Below are 21,509 nucleotides of genomic sequence, written 5' to 3' on the forward strand. Positions count from 1 at the left end.
AGTGTCCTATGGAGTCACCATTGCATCCAGGATCCTTCCATCTACAGTGTGCGCATCAATTAAAGTGCACATCCCTCTAGCCTAGGATGATAAAGTACTCTTCTGCAACTCCCCTCCCTTCACAAAGCTAACAGACTGGAAGGGGTATGCACTGTGAAGACCAAAAGTTTAGGGAAGCCAAAATCAAAATGCAGGAGCCAACAGTATTGAAAGATGGAAAGTGCACATGCTGGGGTAAGATTTTTTTTTTTTTTTTTTTTACAAGCCGAGGGTTTATTACTATTTTAACCTCATCTTACTCCTGACCCAGAAATCTTTTTTATCAGGGAAGTCCAATGTACCTTAAGAGAAGGAGGGATAAAGCTGTGGACAGGTAGATTTTGTATTTGGGTGTATTTTTGTACGATGCTCACTATATCTTTTCTTGCCTGGCCATTGATAAACATTAAAAGATGCGTTTCAAAGAAATATTTTATTTAGAAAAAAATAAACTGCACAAATTTAAACAGTGACACATTTATTTTAAAAAGCATTTTATACCAAGCCAAAATGACATCAGCGCACATATACAAGAGAAATTAGAAGTTGCGTTTATTTATAAACTATTTTCTACTAGTAAAAAAAACAAGTTAATGTGGTTCACAATTATCTTGTGGTTTCCAAGTCCGAACAAAGAAAACAAAAAAAAAAAAAAAAATAAACTTCTGATTTAATTATTATGCAAGCCTTGGCTGTTATACTTGCTTGCATTTGTTTAAATTAAATTTTCTTGTGCCCTGACATCTGGGCAATAACATATCACCAGAGACTGTACTGAATCAACTCTACAGAAATACTTCAGTTCTCAATGTAATAGTTAAGAACCAACTCTAACCGAGTTTTAATTTTTTCATTTTACAGGTTCTGTCACCTCATTTTAAAGCCCATCTTCGATTAAGACATCTTGAGAGGTCACCTTGATCTTCGCAATGCAGTCCTATTGGGTAAAATATGAAGAGAAATAAAACAAAAATGCTAAATTAGTTGCCATTCCAAGAAACAAGATCTTAAAATCTATCAAAGAAAACCAAAATTCTCTGGCTCTAGACTCGTCCCCCATTCTCTAGAACTTTCATGCAACAGGAACCAAAAACAATCTAATGCTAGATCGGAAAAAGGGATCCGCGGAAAGAAAAAGAAAAAAAATGCATCAATCCCAGATCTCTGCTTTTTCCGTCAACGTCCGTACAGCGGACTACAGCGTAAACTGCCTGATACAATTCCTCCTACTTAGTAGGAAAAATTTAAAGACATACCTCTGTAAAAGCTTGCACTGAATGTAACAAGTCGATTACTAGCGAGCATAGACAAGATTTGCATTTAAAATCTTTAAATTATTTTGTTTTACTGACTGGGCATCATTGCATCCCTAGACACAGTCAAAAGAAAATTGCCAGAACTGTTAAAGATGTTAAGAACAGCAAAAGTCTAACATAAAATTAAAGAAAAAAACTAAAATAAAACAAAAAAACAAACCAAAAAAAAACACTCTTTTGTGGCTTTGCTTGGTAGACAAAGACAAAGTAAAAACAAAATACACAAAAAATAAGCTTAAGCTATTACAGGTAACATCATTCAAACATGGATTTTGGAAGAAAGGAGTACCTTGCAAGAATACCTGATTAGTATGACTGAATCCTTGATTTTTAATTTGGCATTTTCAGGGGCCCGCTTACAACACCAACGCTGCATGAGGTATGGCAGACAGCTTGAAATTATTCATAAACCCTACACTTCGAACAATCCAATTCTACAGGCTCTCGAGTTACAGAACAAACTGCATTAGAATGCAAGGCAGTAAGGCAAATGACTCCAAAACATCTTTCACAATTTTTTTTTTTTTTTTTTTTTAAAACAGCTTTCATTCCTTTTAACAGTTAAATTACGCCTGGTTTTATAAGTGCCTTAAAAAAAACGCGCCTCTTAAAATTAAACATTACTGCCGATGAATCAAAATGGTCTTTAACACAAGGCTATAAAATTATAATCTAGGTGTTATTTACGCCAATAAATTTATTAAGCAAATTGAAAATGGAAAAAAAACAAAAGGAAAAGCTAAAACATTTGATTGAAATAAGTTTAAAGATTAGAGATTCTGGGATGGCTTATGTGACAAAGAGGACGCGTTATGGTGGCAGAAAGGGGGAGGAGAGAGATTTGGATGGGCGCGGGTCACTACGAATACATAAAAAGGAGATACCTCTACATGTGTGCTGGGGCTACACAGCGCTCTCCCTTCATGGCAAGGCTTCCTGTCTTCATCTGTGCATACTTACGCTGCACCGTAACATTCTAGCAAAACATAAGAGCTATAAGAGAGAGAGGCACAAAAACACTTACCTCCGGCTGATCAGAGGTCAAATCAGATCAGTTTTAATTGGACTGAGTGTCACCTTCAGATTTTATGTCTTCATTGGACCCATTTACAGAGGTCTGGGTGGGCAATTCCTTAGAGTCGGATTTGCGAGATTCACTTTGCCCGTCTCGGCTGCTGGACTTGCTGCTTTTTTTGTCGTCGGAACTCCTTTTTTCTGCAGATTGAGAAAACCGGGAAATTGATTAACAGTGGTTTACCGAGAACAAGAAATACATGTAGGCCTGGAGATTGCCTCCTGTGAATGGGTATCTGGTATTAAACAGTTGTGGACACTGGGAGTGCTACCCGGACAGTCTGGGTTTTGATTTATGTGCATGGGTTTTAGTTCACCTGAAACCTGGACACATAAGAGGGTGCCCAGAGCCCTAGGTCCTCCCAGGCAGTAGTAGTTTTAAAAAAAAACTTCCGACTTTACAATCCCTTTAAACGGTACCACCTCCATTACACATTGCAGTTTTCTATATCATTTTTGTGCTTCCTCATACCGTATTTTGAAAAACAAAAAAAAAGGAATAATGAAAAGGCCATTTTTCATTTGCAAATCTTTTTACTAGAGCCATAACCTAATGTAATTTTAAGTAGGGCAAATGTTTTACTTTGACAAAGGTATTGCCCAAATAGAAGTGAACTTCCTGTGCCTATCCATAACATCTTTCGGCATCCTCATCTGTAGTGTGAGAACTTCTAAGGCAGGGGGGGGGGGGTCTCCAAACTTTCGAAACAAAAGGGCCAGTTTACTGTCCTTCAGACTTTACGGGGGCAGGACTAGGACCATCGGGAGTAGAAAGTGTCCCGGCATCAGTGGCAGGAGCAAACAATGCCCCATTGTTGGCGTCCTTAGGGCACAGTTCCTTCCAATTATGCCAATAGGGCCTGTTAACGTTGTCATTGGACCACATTGTTGGTGTCATTGGTAGAAATTACGCCCATCAGTCATTGAGATCAATTGTCCCCATCATTGGTGTCCGTGGATAATATAGGGTCCCAAGGGCCAGATAAAAAGCAAGCAAAGGACCAAATCTGGCCCCTGGGCCAGTTTGGAGACCACTGATCCAAGGCACTGCTGCTTTCTTCTGACTGCTAGTCTCAGCAAATTTAGAGATGTAAATAGCGTGCTGCACAATGGTTTCCTTGCTGGAGGGGAAGTGGTATCTGAGAACCTGCTGTGTAAGGATCTCCCTACTTCTGCTTTTATCTATTCTGTGGATCTGTGCTTCCTCCACCTCCATCATTGACACACCAGTCATCAGATTACCCATCATTGGGGAGGAAGCTCTTTCCCAGTTGACGCCTCTTACAGGGAAACGTGTTGGATGGAGCCACATCTGGCGTCTGCACGCACAAACCAGCTGGCTAGGTCTGCAGCCACGTCTGTTAGTATTCAGCTGTTTTTTTTTTTTATATACTTGGTTAAACATCGGCTATGATTCTCTGATGGTAATATGGCTGAGCATACATGTGTAGGATACCATATTCCTCCCGATAACCATAGGGATGTGTAGAGATCGTAAAGTGATTTAGATCTATATAATCTGAGATCAAAGTCTCTAATAAGAGGCGTGAGTTGATGTGAAGACGGCCTTGTACAAGCGCACCCTTTCAGTTTTGTTTTGCTGTTTTTTTTTCCATATCCATCATCTAAATGGACTGTCATAGGTATCACTTTGATGGACTTCTATGAAAAGTTTTTTTTTAGGTTTAATTTATCCTTGTTTTGATTACGCTATTCATGTTATTTGTGATAAATGAATGAGAGGCGCACCCAATCACTTTTAGTTAACTATTTGAGTCCCATATTCAGACTTCCTGGGTAGCGGCTCTAGTATTTTGATTAGTTTATACAATTATTTTTTTACTGAATTTTATTTGTGATCAAGATTTTATGCGTTTACATATTTTCAGTCACATATTTCAGATGGATAAAACGCAGGATTTTTGGTTAATATAGTTTTCCTTGCTGGAGGGGAAGCTGTATCTGAGAACATACAGTGTAAGGATCTCCTTGATTCTGCTTTGTCTATTCTGTGGATCTGGTCTTCCTCCACCTCTATCATTACCCTACCAGTCATCAGAATACCAGTCATTGGGGAGGAAGCTATGACAAAGCAAAGCCCTACCTCTCTACCTCTAGAAAGAAGACCCCTTTCACACAGACAGTGCAGAACAAGACACGTTAAGTCAGTAATGGGAAAATCAGCTCCAGGAAGCCTATTAGGCAAATAAATGTGGACAATCCCTTTGCATTTTGATGGCCTTCTTTGGGAACGGATTGTAGTGGACGTAAACCCACCTATCGTTTTCAGCCATAGAAGCTGCCATCTTGGCCTCTGTTTAATCTTCAACTGCCATGGTGCTGCACGTGATCAGTTATGACACCAGCTAAAGGCTAGTTTGGTTATGAGCACAACCAATGTGACAGTTACATAACCAACACGTGCTGGAAATTTAACTGTTTTCTGAAACTAAATCAATGGGTTTACTTCGGCCTTAAAGATCCTCTACTTGCCATCCAACACTTTGCTCCTACATGTAAAAATCAACTTTTTCGCTAGAAAATTACTTAGAACCCCAAACAAAATATATTTTTAAAGCAGCGTTCTTATAGAATAAAAAAAAAAAAATGGTGGGTGTTGTAATTTCTTTTTTTTTAATGTCAGATGGTATTTGTGCTTTAAAATGCATTTTTTTTTTTTAAAGTTATCCCAATTTTTTGGTATAATGTAAAAGATGTTAGGTCAAGTAAATATAGATGTCATGCTTTAAAATTGTGTCTGCCCGTGGAATGGCGGCAAATTACGGTGCTCAAAATTCTCCATCGATGACGTTTTAAACGCCTTTAAAAGGTTACCAGTTTAGAGTTGCACAAGAGGTGCTAGAATTACTGCTCTCTTTCTGATGTTAGCAACAATACTTCACGTGTGGTGTGATCACCGTATAAATATGTGTGTGGGAGTAATGTTTGTGTTCGTATTTGTGCGCAAGCATGGTGGGACGGGGGCTTTGATTTTTTATTTTATACAAAAATGTTTTACTTTTTTGGATTAACTTTATTGATATTACAAGGGATTAACAACATCCCTTGTGCCAGCATGAGCCGTGACAGGTCCTCTTTATGCAGCGATCTGGGGTCTATTAGACCCCAAATCTCTCCTCTAGCCTTCTATGTAGTCGATCTGACACAGATCGGTCTGATAGCCTGCTTTCGTGGTCGCCAGGTATAAAGATGCAGAACCGGCAGCGACACCAGGACTCGTCGCTCACAGTTTCCGGAGTCAGAGAAGGGAAAGATGTCCGTTCCTCGCTCTCTGTTCAGGGCAGTCATCGCTCCTGGGGACCACAATCATACAGTAAAGCATGGAAGAGACCCCCTTCCACCACCCATGGGACCACTTCTGCATGTTAGGCAATCACCGGCTAAAAACATACATACCGGAATGATGCCTGCAGGCATTTCGATATAACCACTGAAACCGGAGGACATCCATGGACGTCCTCCCGGTGGGAACAATTAAGCGAACAATAATGGTGAATTGATTCAGAGCACTGTAGCAAGAAGCTCAGTATGACAAACATTGGCTGCATGCGAAGCCAGAAACTGCATTTGTATTTTTTTTTCACTAAGGACAAGAATCCTTTAATAATCTCCAGTGACGCTATGTTCCAGACGCAGACTGTACACAACATCTAGGCTTCTGCCCAGGTTGCCCAGCACCCTCCTGGCACTGTCATTTAACTAACATTACAGCACCTCAGTGGCCCGAAAAGGCACCTCTGGTATTTGACAAAAGAGTGACAGGCAGTAAATGTAACTGCAGCTGCCTATGCTGGATTATGTATTTCTAGATGACTGTGTCCCTGGCTCATTTTTTGCCCAGCTTGGAGCATTCCATGTTTTCCCTGCAGCCCTGGAGTGCACACATTCCTCAATGAATGAAAAGAAAAAAAAAAAAAACCTTGTAACTGCTGCAGCAGTTATGCAGATCCAGAAACACATTCAAAGAGCTCCCATCAAACCTCTCCAAGGTAAGAAACTTGTGATTTTCTTGAATCCACCAAACACATGGAACACTACTTGCGGATGAAGTGGTCAATAGATAATTCTCACCGTGTATGCGTAAAAGAATGAATTAAACTCTGCAAAATAAACAAACATTATAAAACAGGCTCCCTGCAGGTTTATGACATAATGCACTAGTATGCACAGCATACTAGCACATTATGACAGACTTACCTGTCAAAGGATGCCCTCCAATGCTGCGCAGTCAGTGGCTCAGGTGTTTTCTTCTCCCGGTCATCGTTCCGGGTTCACTCTGTTTGGGCGCTTGAATGGCTGGGCCATGACAATGTCACCCCTATGCATGCGCACGGAAGTCACTTCATTATGACAGAGCTGGTGACAAATTTACTCTGAGCTACGCACGGCTCAGTGCACATTACCGCTGACAGGCGGGGGGCATTTATGACAGAACCGACCATTAGGGTCTTTTCTGTCAAAAACCCTGCCTTAGCGTTTTTTTTTTTAATTCTTGAGTTTAATACCTAAACCGTTGCTGCTGCTTTGAGCGGAAAATAATTTAACTTCATGGCAGGTTACTTTTAAGGCTACATTCACACCTGAGAGTAGCGTTTTTCGCGATTTTTGCGGCGTTTTTTACCGCGATTTTTGTGCAGGCGTTTTTAGATTGAATAGAGATCAATGGAAAACGCCTGTTATCTGCCCAAAAAGAAGCTCATGTACTTTTTTGAGCGTTGGGCGTTTTGTATACAGCGTCAAAACGCTCAGATGTGAACAGGGGCCATTGAAATGAATAGGATTTGTTTTGTTTTTTAGGGCGTTTTGAGAGCTGATCCTAGAGCAGAAAAACGCCCCAAAAACGCCCCAAAACGCCTAGATGTGAACGGAGCCTTAAAGTAGAACTGAAGGCAAAACTTTTTGGATAGAGCAGAGAGGGATTAGAAATAGGGATGCACCGATCCGATATTAGGATCGGATATCGGTGCTGATACTGCCACAATAGCTGGATCGGGGGAATCGGTAAAATTAACCGATCCACGGGCCGATCCGGTTTTGCTGAGTCCCGGCTCAGCCGTCCCTTACTTATACAGAGCCGCCGAGCCATGGGCCGATCCGGTTTTGCCGAGTCCCGGCCCAGCCATCCCTTACTTATACAGAGCCGCCGAGCCACGGGCCGATCCGGTTTTGCCGAGTCCCGGCTCAGCCGTCCCTTACTTGGTGTAGTAGTGGGATGGGAGCCACTACTTCCTGTACAGGTCCGGCCCTCAGGCCGAGTGATATCAGATGCACTCCGCCTGTGAATGGAGGAGCCATACACATGAAGCAGCGGCTTTGCTCTGTACTGCAGCCGCATGCATATTGTGTATGTGTGTAGTTCCGTATCGGTATCGGCAGATACACCACGCCAGATTATCGGTATCGGGACAAGAAAAGTCGGATCGGTGCACCCCTAATTAGAAAACCTTTTATTTAATCTTTGTTTACTGCTGTATCTCATGGAATTGTGTGGAAAAAAAACTGGAAACCAAATGAGAAGCTGAAGGTTTCAGATTCCAGTGGTTATAAGTGAAACAAAACCCAACACCAACATTAAAAAGGTAAGTGCGCTCACCAGAAAGTATGGACTCCGGTGCCTTTATAGTAAATGGGGCAAACGGGTCATATGATTCTCATGGGTAAATGAAAGTCAATCGTGAGGGATGATCAATCCGACTGTATCTGTATACTCCTGGATTATGATGGCTTTGTCTCCCGGCAGAGTCTGCAGCTACCATTGTGAGTTTTGAACTGTGTCCACCCCATATTCTCTCATTTTTGTTAACCCGCTTTACTGTCGTCACCAAGGGGGGAAAGAAAACAACCCAAATTTGGGTTGTCCCCAAAACAGGAATGGAGGGGGAACCTTCCATTGGGAACACTAGCTCTGGCAACCCCAGTGACAAAAATGAATTTTCTCACTTTGGAGGGATTTCCTCTATAGTGTTAGCTAAGGGACAGGACGTGATATATATTAGCAGGGGTTAAAACCCCTTTATGCAAAAAGCAAAATAAATAAAAAAAGTTATACTTTTAACATTAATGTCATGTATTCAATGTCTGTGTGATTTTTTTCATATAGAGAGTAAAAACCAATAACTAGAATAAAATTGACCCCAAACCCCAACAGAAGATTCCAGGCATGGTACATATCTACATAGAAAAAACACACGCAGTGTCAGGAGAGTTATAACTTTACAAAGGGGACGCAGCTCCTGATAGTCATAACCATTGGGATGTCCCAAAGCAGTGTTAAACATGAGGGGTGGGAACAACCAAAAAAAAAATAAAAAACCAAAAACACAACAACAACAACCACCTGCATCACTGACTCCTGATGACGAAAGGCCCAGGAGACACTAAGCGCCCAAATAGAGAGCGCCTTAACAGGGAAAGGAGGAACCTGACCCCTGATGGAATAGGCCTGAACCACCGTCTGTCTGATCCATCTGGAAATGATCGCAGATGGAAGTGGACAACCCTTTTCGAGGTCCGTCCGTGAGCACAAATAGAGTCTGACTTCCTGAAAGACTTCATAGCTGCCAGGTACACCCGAAGGCCCCTTTCACACACTCCATCCATCGGACGGAGTCCGTTTTTCTCAGCGGGGGATCGATCTGCCGATCCCCCGCTGAGGATGACAGCTGTGTCTCCGCGCTAGACACCATGCAAGCCCGGAGGAACGACAATCTGTTTGACAGCAGAAGGCGAATTGCACCCTGCAATTTCTGGAGTTTGTCCAGAGGAAGGAGCACTCCGGCTAAGGACGTCCAGCTTTGTAGATGGAGCAAGAGCAGACTTCTGAAAGGCTTCGAGCCCTTGTCAGTTGACCCTGATGGATGAAAAAACTTGAGCCAAGAAAGGCAGACCACGCCTAAGACAAGGTTCCTTGCCCATAGTAGGCCTGCGGAAGAGAAGTACTCTTCCCCCCGTGAGACATTAAATGAGGTCATCCAGGGTAGCTCCAAACAGGCAATCATCTTAAAAAATTAAGATCAATCAAGGCCTTCAGCCTCCAGTTTCAGGGTCTCACGCACCAATTCTTTTCTGCCTAGTGTCTTACTCCTGTAGGGGGGGGGAAGTATAACCCAATGGTTATGAATACCAGGAGCTGTGTCCGTCAATGAACCAGAGAGAAAATATCCAGTGAGCGGTAGTTGTGTGGAGGAAAATGCCTCAGTGTCACAGGAGAATGGCAGACTGGTTCCAGATGATAAAAAGGCAACAGTAACCGTTCGTTACAACCAAGGTATGCAGAATACCATCTCTGAACGCACACAGCACATCAAACCTTCAAACAGATGGGCTACAGCAGCATTAGACCACACCGAGTGCCACTCCTGTCAGCTAAGAACAGGAAACTGATGCTACAATTCGCACAGGATCACCAAAATTGGACAATAGAAGATCAGGAAAACATTGCCTGGTCCGAGTCATTTTCAGCTGCGACATTCAGATGGTAGAGGCAGAATTTGGCGTAAACATGAAAGCATGGATCCATCCTGACTTGTATCACTGGTTCAGGCTGGTGGTGGTGTAATTGTGTGGGGGATATTTTCTTGGCACACTTTGGACCACAGTGTCCCCATCTTCTGAAGGCTCCTTCCAGCAGGATAATGCACCATGTCACAAAGCTCCAATCATCTCACCACTGGTTTCTTCACCATGACAATGAGGTCACTGTCCTCCAATGGCCTCCACACTCACCATATCCAGTCACTGTACTCCAATGGCCTCTACACTCACCAGATCCAGTCACTGTACTCCAATGGCCTCTACACTCACCAGATCCAGTCCCTGTACTACAATGGCCTCCATACTCACCATATCCAGTCACTGTCCTCCAATGGACTCCACACTCCCCATATCCAGTCACTGTCCTCCAATGGACTCCACACTCCCCATATCCAGTCACTGTACTCCAATGGCCTCCATACTCACCATATCCAGTCACTGTACTCCAATGGCCTCTACACTCCCCATATCCAGTCACTGTACTCCAATGGACTCCACACTCCCCATATCCAGTCACTGTACTCCAATGGCCTCCATACTCACCATATCCAGTCACTGTACTCCAATGGCCTCCATACTCCCCATATCCAGTCACTGTACTCCAATGGCCTCCACACTCACCATATCCAGTCACTGTCCTCCAATGGACACCACACTCCCCATATCCAGTCACTGTACTCCACACTCCCCATATCCAGTCACTGTACTCCAATGGCCTCCACAGGCACCACATCTCATCCAATAGAGCACCTTTGGGATGTAGTGGAACAGGCGATTGGCATCGTGGATGTGCAGCTGACAAATCTGCAGCAACCGTGTGATGTCTTGTCAATATAGACCAAAATCTCTTGAGGAACACCTTTCTGAATCTATGCCACAAAGAATTAAAGGTAGTTCTGAAGGCAAAAAGGGGGTCCAACCTGATACTAGCAAGGTGTACCTAAGAAAGTGGCCAGTGAGTGTGAAAAAAACAAATTGATTTTCTCACCCCTCCTGGGTGGTGCGTTTTATTCCTCATTCTCGGGTCCTCTACCAGAAGCCTGGGAGTTTAAGGGTTCTCAGCAGTATCTTAGCGGTTCCTAGAACTGCACTCTTCAACAACGATCTCAGATGTCCCACCTGAATTCTGTTGAAGTCACTCCCAACTTAGGAGTCACAGCCCCGAGTGCTCCCATCACAACTGGGACTACTACTGCCTTCACTTTCCACATCCTTTCTAGTTCTTTCAGTCCTTGTTATTTCTCCACCTTCTCATGTTCCTCCTTTCTGATGTTCTAGTCACTGGGTATTGCCACATCTGCCATGAATGCAGTCTTTCATTCCTTGTCTACCACCACAATGTCGGGTTGATTGGCCAGAACTTGTCTGTCTGGATCTTGAAGTCCCACAGGATCTTAGCCCTGTCATTCTCAACTACCCATTTTGGTATCTACCATCTGGACTTCGGCAGGTCCAATCCATATTCTGTACAGATGTTCCGGTATACAAACCCAGCAACATTTGGTTGAGTCTCTCCATGTATGCTTTTCCTGCCAACATCTTGCATCCGACTACTAGGTGCTGGACTGTCTCAGAGGCCTCTTTGCAGTGTCTCACCTTGGGTCTTGCCTGGTGTGGTAGACTCCAGCTTCTACTGATCTAGTGCGGAGTGCCTGTTCCTGTGCTGCTAGGACTAATGCCTCAGTGCTGCCTTTTCCAACCACTGGTAAGATTTTGTCATGTAAGCCACATCCACTATCTGCCGGTGGTATACCCCATGGAGAGGTTTGTCCTGCCAAGGAACCTCCTCTTTTTCTACATCCTCTGTTGAAGTCTCAGGCATTCCCTCAGCAGTTCATCTTTGAAAGCCATCTTCATGATGTACTTGTAAATCTGTGTTTCATCTAGAACTGTGGCCTGGCTTTTTTTTGCTTGTGCCAAGAGACTGACCACCTGTGTTGACAATGCCTGAGGCCAACCACTCAGCGAAGGCCCCGGGAAATGAAGATCACTAAAGTAGTTGTGTCTACTTCAGCGATTTCCAGCTTCCAGGAGCATCAGCCAGGTAGGATATATACATAGATAATATGTGTAAAACATAACATGCCTGGAATTCATTTTCAAGGCCACATTCACAAGGCTAATTATCTGCGGCCACCGGATTCCAGAGGCAAGAATCAGAGGATTCTTGCAGCTGGAATTTCGGGAGACACATGACTTGCATGCCCCAGTCATTCCAGCTGCAAGAACCTTCTGATTTTTGCCCCTGGAATCCAGCTGCTGTTGGCATGTTGCTGCACACAGAGCGGATAGCTGCAGTTATTGATGTAGTCTGAGCCTGGACAGTCAGCTGCATTTAGGTTAGGACATCTGTCCCTAAACCGCAGCTATCCCCTCGGTGTGTGGCTACATGTGAACAGCAGCAGCCGCCGTCACCCGGCATGCCTCAGGCATTTCAGCCACAAGATTCTTATTGCTGTAATCTGATGGCCACAGGTAAACCAGCCATGTGAAAGAGGCCTAAAAGAAGAGGACATACCTTTCTCCTTGGATCTGCGCTCACGGTCTCGGCTCCGACTCCTGTGTTTGTAAGACTTGCGTTCTTTGCTCTTTGACCTGCGCTTGTCTCTGCTGCGTGATCGATGCTTCCTTTCTGTCCGATTGTGACTGCGGCTTCTCTGATGCTCTCTACTCCTGAACAAGAGAGAATAGGAGTAATACAATTATATAAAATAAAGCACCCTGTGCTCCCTCAATCGTGAACATGATGCCAAGGCACTGCTCACATGGTCAACTGCTAATCAGCAAATTATCTGTTACCACTACCATGCAGGTCAGAGCTTGCCAATAAGCATCAACGCCCCAATACCCATGCCACTTCTCTGAGATGAAGTAACCAATGACTTGGCAAGGATCACATTACCTTTCAACAATGGGGCATCAAATCACAGTTTTGTCAAGGTCATTGTTTCACACAATCTCTTGTAAGATTCAAGACCGTGGTTAAAATATAGCAAAACACAGGCTCTCTTACATTAAGCATATTGTACCTCCTTTTAATACATCGCAGTTGTTTAAGGACTTCAGCCTTTATGTTAAAGTGATTGTAAAGTCTTGATTTTTTTTCTTTAAAAATAACAAACCTGTTCTAATTACCTGCTCTGTGCAGTTGGTTTTGCACAGAGCAGCCCAGATCCTCCTCTTCTCTGGTCCCTCTTCGGTGCTCCTGCCCCTCCTGCAGAGTGCCTCCACAGCAAGCAGCTTGCTATGGGGGCACCTGAGCCAAAGCTGTGCGTCCCCATTCAGACACAGAGCAAGGGTTCAGTCCCGCCCCCTCTCTTCCGATTGGCAGCAGCAGGAGGCAATGGCGCCACTGCCGTGACTCAACCGATCTGGAGGGAGAGTCCTGGACTGCCAAGGCACTCATGCACATCATTGGACCAAGATAGGGCTCCGGTAAGTATAAGGGGGCTGCTGCACAAAAGTTTTTTTTACCTTAACGCATAGAATGCATTAAGATTAAAAAAAAAAAAAAAAAACACACTTTACAATCCCTTTAAAAATCTCTGCACTTCAATACAGGGCACTGACTCCGCGTCTTTACACTTTGAATGAGAATTGCGCAGTCATGCAAAACTGTACCCAAAATGAAATAGTTAAAACATTATATAGACAGATAGAGCTTTCTTCTGGTGTTATTTAAATCACTGTTTTTTTTTTATTTTTTGCTAAACCAATAAAAATAAATACATTTTTGAAAAAAAAAAAAAACAAAACAAATGCTTTTCTTAGTTTCTTATAAAATAATGATGGGCACTGACGAGCCTGCACTAATGATCAGTGCCTTGATTATCAGTGTAAATGTGCCCTGACTTGCCGGTTATCAGCTCTCCTTTCCCCACACTGACAGCAAGTGAGGAAAGGAATGCCGATAACCGGCAAGATGGTTTGCATGTGATTAGCTGTAATTGGACACAGCTGATCACATGGTAAAGGGCTGCTGTGATTGGCCTTTTACGTTGATCTTTGTCCAAAAGACACAGCGGTCACAGAACGCCCCCCAGGGGGCACGCAGGAGGCATGTTCTGGGAGGACATTCATGGACACCCTCCCGGAACAAGAGGGCCACGCTGTAGTCATCTTTAGGCTATGGCTGCACTTTGGGATAAGCAAATATTGTCCACATACAAGAGGCATACATATTCTTACTTGAATTCTGAAGTAGAACTTCACTCTCTCAATCAACATTGACCATTTTTCATCCTTCTGTTGCTATATCATTAGTAAATAGATAAAGTATATTTACATTTTTTTTTTTTAAAACACACATTGCTTCAGTTACTTACTGGTTTCAAGGCCTAGGCAAAATGTCATACATCCCAGTAATCGTTAGGAGGGGTTTCACAGCTAAGCACACCCTCCTGCATGCATGAGTTAAGGGTCTATGGATTACAGGAAGTAAATGCTACATGAATCATCCGCCCTTACTTAAGATGGCCATGGCCAGAAATGCTAGGGGGCGTTTTTCAAACTGATTTCTGAGCAAAATAAACCCCTAGGTTATCCAAGCAGGAACCTATCAGAAATAGGTACCTTCTCCAAGAAAAAACAACCAAAAGTAATAAGAGGGGGGGGGGGGGGGGGAAGCGAAACTGCGAAACTTCCCTTCTTAGGTTAAAGTGGTTGTAAAGTCTCAAGGTTTTTCACCTTAATGCATTCTATGTATTAAGGTGAAAAACCTATTGTGCTGCAGCTCCCCCCCCCCCCCCCCAAAAAAACTCTCCCCTTTTCTTAGCTGATGAGATAGTGTTTATTTATTTACAGGAGCGAAGTGGAGCCGAGTCCCGCAGTTTGCGTTAGACGCAGCAGCAGGACTCGGGCGTGAGCCAGCACAGGTATCCCCATGGAAAGTGGCTTTCTGTGGGGGCACCCAATGAAGAGAAGGCGCCTGGAGCTTTGGTGGGGTACCCCAGAAGAAGAGGATGAGGGCTGCTCTGTGCAAAACGACTGCACAGAGAGGGTAAGTATACCATGTTATTTTTATTGGGGGGGGGGGGGACCTCCACAAGGGTTTACAACCCCTTTAAGTACAGCTATAACCACTTGCTGACCAGACGTACCTGTACGTCGCTAGACTTCAAGTGGTTATAACCGTGCGCCTGCAACTGCAGGCAATATCAATTTTTTTTTTTTTTTTTTTAGACCCGACAGTTGGCTTTCTGGTAAAAGCAATCCTAGCGGCTAACTAGCCTCTGGACTGCTTTTACAAGCAGCGGGAGGGGAAAGAGGAAGATCCAGAGAACACCTACAGGTTACAAAAAGGCAACTGCAAAGAAGGCCCACTGGGTACATAAAGGCAACTGCAGGAAATGCCCCTTGGATACAAACCCAGCTGCAGTGAATACCTCTATGGTACACAGAGTGAAAGTGAAAATCCATAGGGCTGCCTCTGAACCCATATAGTATACAGAGGCAGCTGCAAATAATAAAACCCCCAGCCTTATATAAAAGCTGCAGTGAACAACCCTAGGATGCACAGAAGCAGCTACAGGGAATACCTCTATAGTACAGAACTTTGTCCACAAGAGGGCAGAAGAACAAAGCGGTGTCGCTATACTCTCCTACCACAAGATGACCGCACACGGTTTCTAGCTCGTGATGTCCATAGCCTGGGATGACACTCTGTAGCATCCCCCAACCTATATTTATGTTTGAGGTTCCCTAAACAGCCTCTCATTTATCTGATTGAGGGGGCAGAAATGGTGATGGTAGAAGCTCTCACACAGCAGATCAATGAACAATACCAGCAGTGACCCCCTCCACCACTCTGTACATATTGTCTTCAGTGCTTGCTTGGTTTAGATTTGTATGCATGGATTTAAGCAGCGACTGTCGTAACTGACATTTCGGTTTACTTTGTGGGTGCACACATAAAAGTCACTGATCTTAGCCTAAATGCTAAAATTTGCCAAAAGGTAGCTGCACTGTTTACAAAGCAGTGGGAGGGGTCAGGACAAAAGGGAAGACCCAGGTGTTTTTCTAGAAGTGGTCATGATTTCTATTAAAGTTACATGGGTCAACACATAAAAAAAAAAAAAAAAAAAAAGAAGGATGGGAAACACACAAGTGCCAAAAATCATCCATTGCTGCAAGGTTTCCATTTTCAAAGTAAAAAGGTGTGGTGACTGTGTCCCCCCCCCCCCCACTCATGGATAGAAGGTAGAAAGCCCATTACCCCCCCAGTGTACCTGCTTCTCTTCCTCTCCCGACTCCGGGACCTCTTATGCTCACGAGACCGGCTGCCTCGTCTGTCCGATGTTTTGCTGGAATTTCGGCTACGTGAACGGCTTCTTTTGCGCTTCTCTCTCTCACGGGTCCTCTCTTTTTCTTTCTCCTTTTCTTTCTCTTTCTCCTTCTCCTCCTCGTCTCGTTTCCTCTTCTTTTCCTTCTCTTCCCTCTCTCGCTCTCTCTCTTTGTCTTTATCTTTGTCATCTCGTTCTTTCTTTAACCGGTCTTCCCGGTCAGGCTCTACTGATTTTTTTCTTAGTTTTTCCTTTGGAAAACAAAAATATACATTAGACACTGAAAGAAGACAAATTTCTAATGCAACAATTATGCTAGCCTACAAAGTTCTTCCCCTTTCCCCCTGTTGTCTTTTCCAATGAAATTAGAACACATGTATATCCCTAATTGTAAATAAACCAGATTCAGTTGTCCTTCATTAACCTCCCCCCGTCCGCGCTACAGCCTATATACGGCTGCAGCGCGGACTCGAATTTTCGGGAGGCCGTTTTTAAACGGCCTCCCAGTGACACGCCCCCAGCGCGCTCCCGCGAGCGCGCTGCAGGGAAAATCTGTGTCGGCCGTGTCCCTTGGACACAGCCGATCACAGATCGTGGTGAATGGCCAATCACACCGGCCATTCACCACGTGATCTGGCCGTCCAATGAGCGATGATCTCATATGTAAACATATGAGATCATCTCTCATCGCCGGCGCTCCTTCCTCACACGGAGCCTGCAGTGTGAGGAAGGAGGGGGAGCCGACAGCCGCTAGGGACACAGGAGAATGTAATCAGGGCACCGATCACCAGTGCCCTGATTACTAAAAGGTAAAACACACACACAGTGCCCCCACATCAGTGCCCACAGTGCCCGCCATCAATGCCCCCCATCAATGCCCACAATCAGTGCCCATCAGTGCCTGCTCATCTAGGCACTGATGAGCACTGACTGGCAGCACTATGGGCACTGAGTGTGGGCACTGATGGTTCTGCCCATCAGTGCCGCTCATCAGTGCCACCCGTCAGTGTCCAGTGCCATCCGCCAGTGCCCAGCAGTGCCATCCGTCAGTGCCCAGCAGTGCCACCTGTCAGTGCCCAGCAGTGCCACCTGTCAGTGCCCAGCAGTGCCACCTGTCAGTGCCCAGCAGTGCCACCTGTCAGTGCCCAGCAGTGCCACCTGTCAGTGCCCAGCAGTGCCACCTGTCAGTGCCCAGCAGTGCCACCTGTCAGTGCCCAGCAGTGCCACCTGTCAGTGCCCAGCAGTGCCACCTGTCAGTGCCCAGCAGTGCGGCATATTAGTACCTCCTCATCAGTGCCCATAAGTGCCACCTCATCAGTGCCCATAAGTGCCACCTCATCAGTGCCCATCAGTGCAGCCTATCAGTGCCCATCAGTGCCGCCTCATCAGCGCACATCAGTGAAGGAGAAAAATTTATTTTCAAAATTTACTCGCAAAAAATAAGAAAAACTTTTTTTTTTTTTTCAAAATTTTTTGTATTTATTCGTTTTTTTGTAAAAAATAAAAAACCCAGAGATGATTAAATACCACCAAAAGAAAGCTCTATTTGTGTGAAAAAAATGATAAAAATTTCATATGGGTACAGTGTAGCATGACCGCGCAATTGTCATTCAAAGTGTGACAGCGCTGAAAGCTGAAAATTGGCCTGGATGGGAAGGGTGTTTAAGTGCACAGAAGGCAAGTGGTTAAACTAAAGCTGGCCATAAAATTCTACAATTTTCTTATTCAATTTCCTTTAGATTTACCTTCAACTATGTAGTGCGTTGCATGCAAGGTCAGTGTCTAGGATTGACCTCATATTATATGGCTTTGGTAAATCCAAAGGAAAATTTTACAAGAAACTTGTATAATGTATGGCTAGCTTTACCCGGAAAGTTTTACCCCCTACATGACCAGGGCATTGTTTGCTTTTCAGCACTGCGTTACTTTAACTGGTAATTGCGCAGTCATGCAACACTTTTTTGGGGCATTTGATCACCACTAAATTTTATTGAACATTTTAGTATTCTTATAAATATTTAAAAAAAAAAAATTTATATATAAAAATAACCAAAAATTTAAAGTGGAGTTCCACCCATTTTCGTAACTTTAGATTATGTAATCCCCTTTAAAACGACTTTTACCAATAGAAACTTTTTTTTTTTTTGCTAGTAAATACCTTAATTTCTGCTTTATTCCTCCTCTCCTCACTTCCGGGTCCGATCGGCGATTACGTCATTCGGCGATTCGCAGTGTGTGTTGGGATGTATTCCATTCCAGAAATCTCGCAGTATTACACAGGAGCTGAGCTGTACTGAGCCGTGCCTGCCCCGCCTCCTCTCAATGAGTTGTACTGTATGCACTGTATTCAGGCCGTTCTCTGCCCCGCCTCCGCCCCGAACCTCTCAGTGAGCTCAGTGAGGATATAATGATTTCAGTCGTCGCTCACTGAGAGGAGGCGGGGCAGAGAACGGCCTGAATACAGTGCATACAGTACAACTCATTGAGAGGAGGCGGGGCGGAGGCGGGACAGGCACGGCTCAGTACAGCTCAGCTCCTGTGTAATACTGCGAGATTTCTGGAATAGAATACATCCCAGCACACACTGCGAATCGCCGAATGACGTCATCGCCGATCGGACCCAGAAGTGAGGAGAGGAGGAATAAAGCAGAAATTAAGGTATTTAAAGGCAAAAAAAAAAAAAAAAAGTTTCCATTGGTAAAAGCCGTTTTAAAGGGGATTACATACATCTATGTAATCCAACCTATTAAAATGGTTGGAACTCCGCTTTAAAACATGCTTTTCTATTTTCAGTTATAAAATACAATAAATAAAAAAAAAAAACCCTGCATTTTTGACTTACCGTAAAAATCCTTTTCTTTGAAGTTCATTGACAAACGCAGTTCCATATTCTTCTTGACCATTGGGTTATGCTGCCCCCTTCAGGAGCAGGACACTAGGCAGGAAAAAAAACTTCACAACGCCTATGGGGCTGTCCCTGCAGGCATAACCCCACACACTCTGCTACAGCCCTCAGTTTCGTTGCAAGCAGTGTTTAGAAAACAACAACCCCATTTCACTCAGAAATAGAGGGGCAGGTGCTGCGTCCGTCAATGAACTTCAGAGAAAAAGATTTTACAGTAAGTCAGGAAGAGCAATTCCAGCCCCCACGAAAAAAAAAAAAAAATGAAAGTCAGCAGCTACAAATACTGTACCTGCTGACCTAATATTAGGACTTTCAGATTGACTCTCGGGTGCGGCCACCGCCATTCAAGCCATTTACAGCCAGGTCCCTACTGTGAATGCACAAATGCGCGCTGCGCTTTCAAATTGGTCCGGTGGCAGAAGCAGGCCAAACTTCCAAGGGCAGCGCTGTCTCCCAGAGGTGGGAAAGGGTGCCAAACTTCCAAGGGCAGCGCTGTCTCCCAGAGGTGGGAAAGGGTGCCAAACTTCCAAGGGCAGCGCTGTCTCCCAAAGGTTTGAAAGGGTAACTGTCAAACACAGGTACCTGTTCCCCCGCCCCCCTGAAAGGTGCCAAATGTGGCACGGGGGGAGGGGTGTTGGGGTAAGCATAAGCGGAAATTCCACTTTTGGGTGGAACTCAGCTTTAAAGAAGGAACTTCATTTTTTTTTTTTTTTTATTCAACAGCTAGCTAACTTTTAAAAAGTCTTTAAGTGAAGTAACTCAGGACACTGCAGTGACCATATCTGATCTCCCACAGTACACAAAACATGTCATGCTGCGTGTATGATCATCATCATCATCATGGACATACCTTTAATTCTTCCACAGTACTCTTAATTTTGGCATAACCCATGTGCTGTTTTCCCATGAGGTGATCGTCCACTCGGGATTGAGCATCTCCGACAATTAAAAAGGCACCGCACACTTCACACACCTCCATCTGCTTCTCCTGGGCTGCAAAACTCTCAATTGTCTGCAAAAGTTAAGAAAACATTTGAAGTTAGGAATTGAATGCTGAAACTTGTCATTAGCCTTACATGATTTATTCCACATGAGCCTTTTTTTGTTGCTTTCCTGTGTCTCCTGAGAACCCCAGTGATGATATCCCCACCTCATCCAGCTGATGCCTTTTCCTGATGGGTCCTTATTAATGTAAACTTTGTAATGTAAAAAAATAACACCACAGTAAGGAGCGGAGAGGCTCCTTTAACACTTGTGCGACTTAGGATCTGACCTTTGAGACCCTACTCCGCAGAACTCGACATGCCATGCATCTCTAGAAGAGTCATTCTAATTGACACTACTGAAGTTGCTGCAACTTCAGGAAAAGGTTCCTGCACCACTTTGATCCAACTTCAATGCCAGAGAATGTATAAGTCTTCTCAGCCCTCGTTCACACCGATTTGTGATGCGATTTAACTATTCCATATCGCAAGACAATTTGCATCCCATTGCAGGCAATAGAACAGTTCAAATTGTCGCATCTTTGAAAAAGGTTCCTGAACTACTTTTTTTCTGATTTCATTGCGACTTGCATTGACTTCTGTTAAACAGTCACAAATTGCAATGAAATTGGAGGTGCAAACTGCACTGCTCTGTGGCTTTGAAACCACACTGAAGAAGTACAATTTCAAAGCCGCACCAATGTGAACCAGGGCTCAAAGTCACATCAAAGTTGGATTTCAAAGTTGCGCAATTTTCAGTGCAACTTTGGAGTCGGCTAGTGTGAAAGAAGCCAGACATCTAATGCAGGATAAAGATCACCACCGAGGAAAAAAAAAAAACCACTACAGGGGAAATCTCACAGTTCAAGGGGCAGCGACACAAACTGCTGCGGGGAATCTCCCCATGTGGCTTCGATCAACTGATAAAGAACAATGTCGGGATCCACCCCAATTACTGACTGGCATCTGGCTTAGCGTGCTGCTGAGAGCCTGAGCCAGCCACTCCCACCCCTTCTCCAACCCGATGCTCCAGTGAGTGCTGAGGAGCAGTGGGCGGTGTTTGACAGTCACCGCTCTCTGCTCAAAGCTGACCCGAGAACTGACCAATCAGCAGTCATGTGATCCTTCAGTTCTCGCACTTGGAAGCAGCTGGGGATAGCTGTATCTGGTAGGTAAATAAGTTGTGATTAACCATTTGCTGACTGCCCTATAGCAGTTTTCCTGCTACAGGGCGGTCGCTGTGTGCAGGATCTATATATACATACATATATATATATATATATATATATATACACATATACATATATATATATATACATATATATATATATATATATATATATATATATATATATAT

At 44.1% G+C, this 21,509-nt stretch overlaps 1 protein-coding gene across 1 annotated transcript in view; it reads right to left on the minus strand.

Moving 5' to 3' along the window:
* Positions 1-548: 548 nt before the first annotated feature.
* LUC7L3 (LUC7 like 3 pre-mRNA splicing factor) overlaps positions 549-21,509 on the minus strand; it is a 32,717-nt gene continuing 11,756 nt past the window's right edge. Inside the window, exons 7-10 of the mRNA XM_082272471.1 lie at positions 20,020-20,181; positions 16,211-16,515; positions 12,502-12,656; positions 549-2,570 (exon numbers count right to left, since the gene is read on the minus strand). Of these exons, the coding sequence (XP_082128597.1) occupies positions 2,413-2,570; positions 12,502-12,656; positions 16,211-16,515; positions 20,020-20,181 (780 nt within the window). The 3' untranslated portion in view covers positions 549-2,412. The remainder of the gene's footprint in view (positions 2,571-12,501; positions 12,657-16,210; positions 16,516-20,019; positions 20,182-21,509) is intronic.

The sequence above is a fragment of the Pelophylax lessonae genome (genome assembly GCF_965119305.1).
Source record: "Pelophylax lessonae genome assembly, chromosome: 11".
NCBI classification, from domain to species: Eukaryota; Metazoa; Chordata; class Amphibia; order Anura; family Ranidae; genus Pelophylax; species Pelophylax lessonae.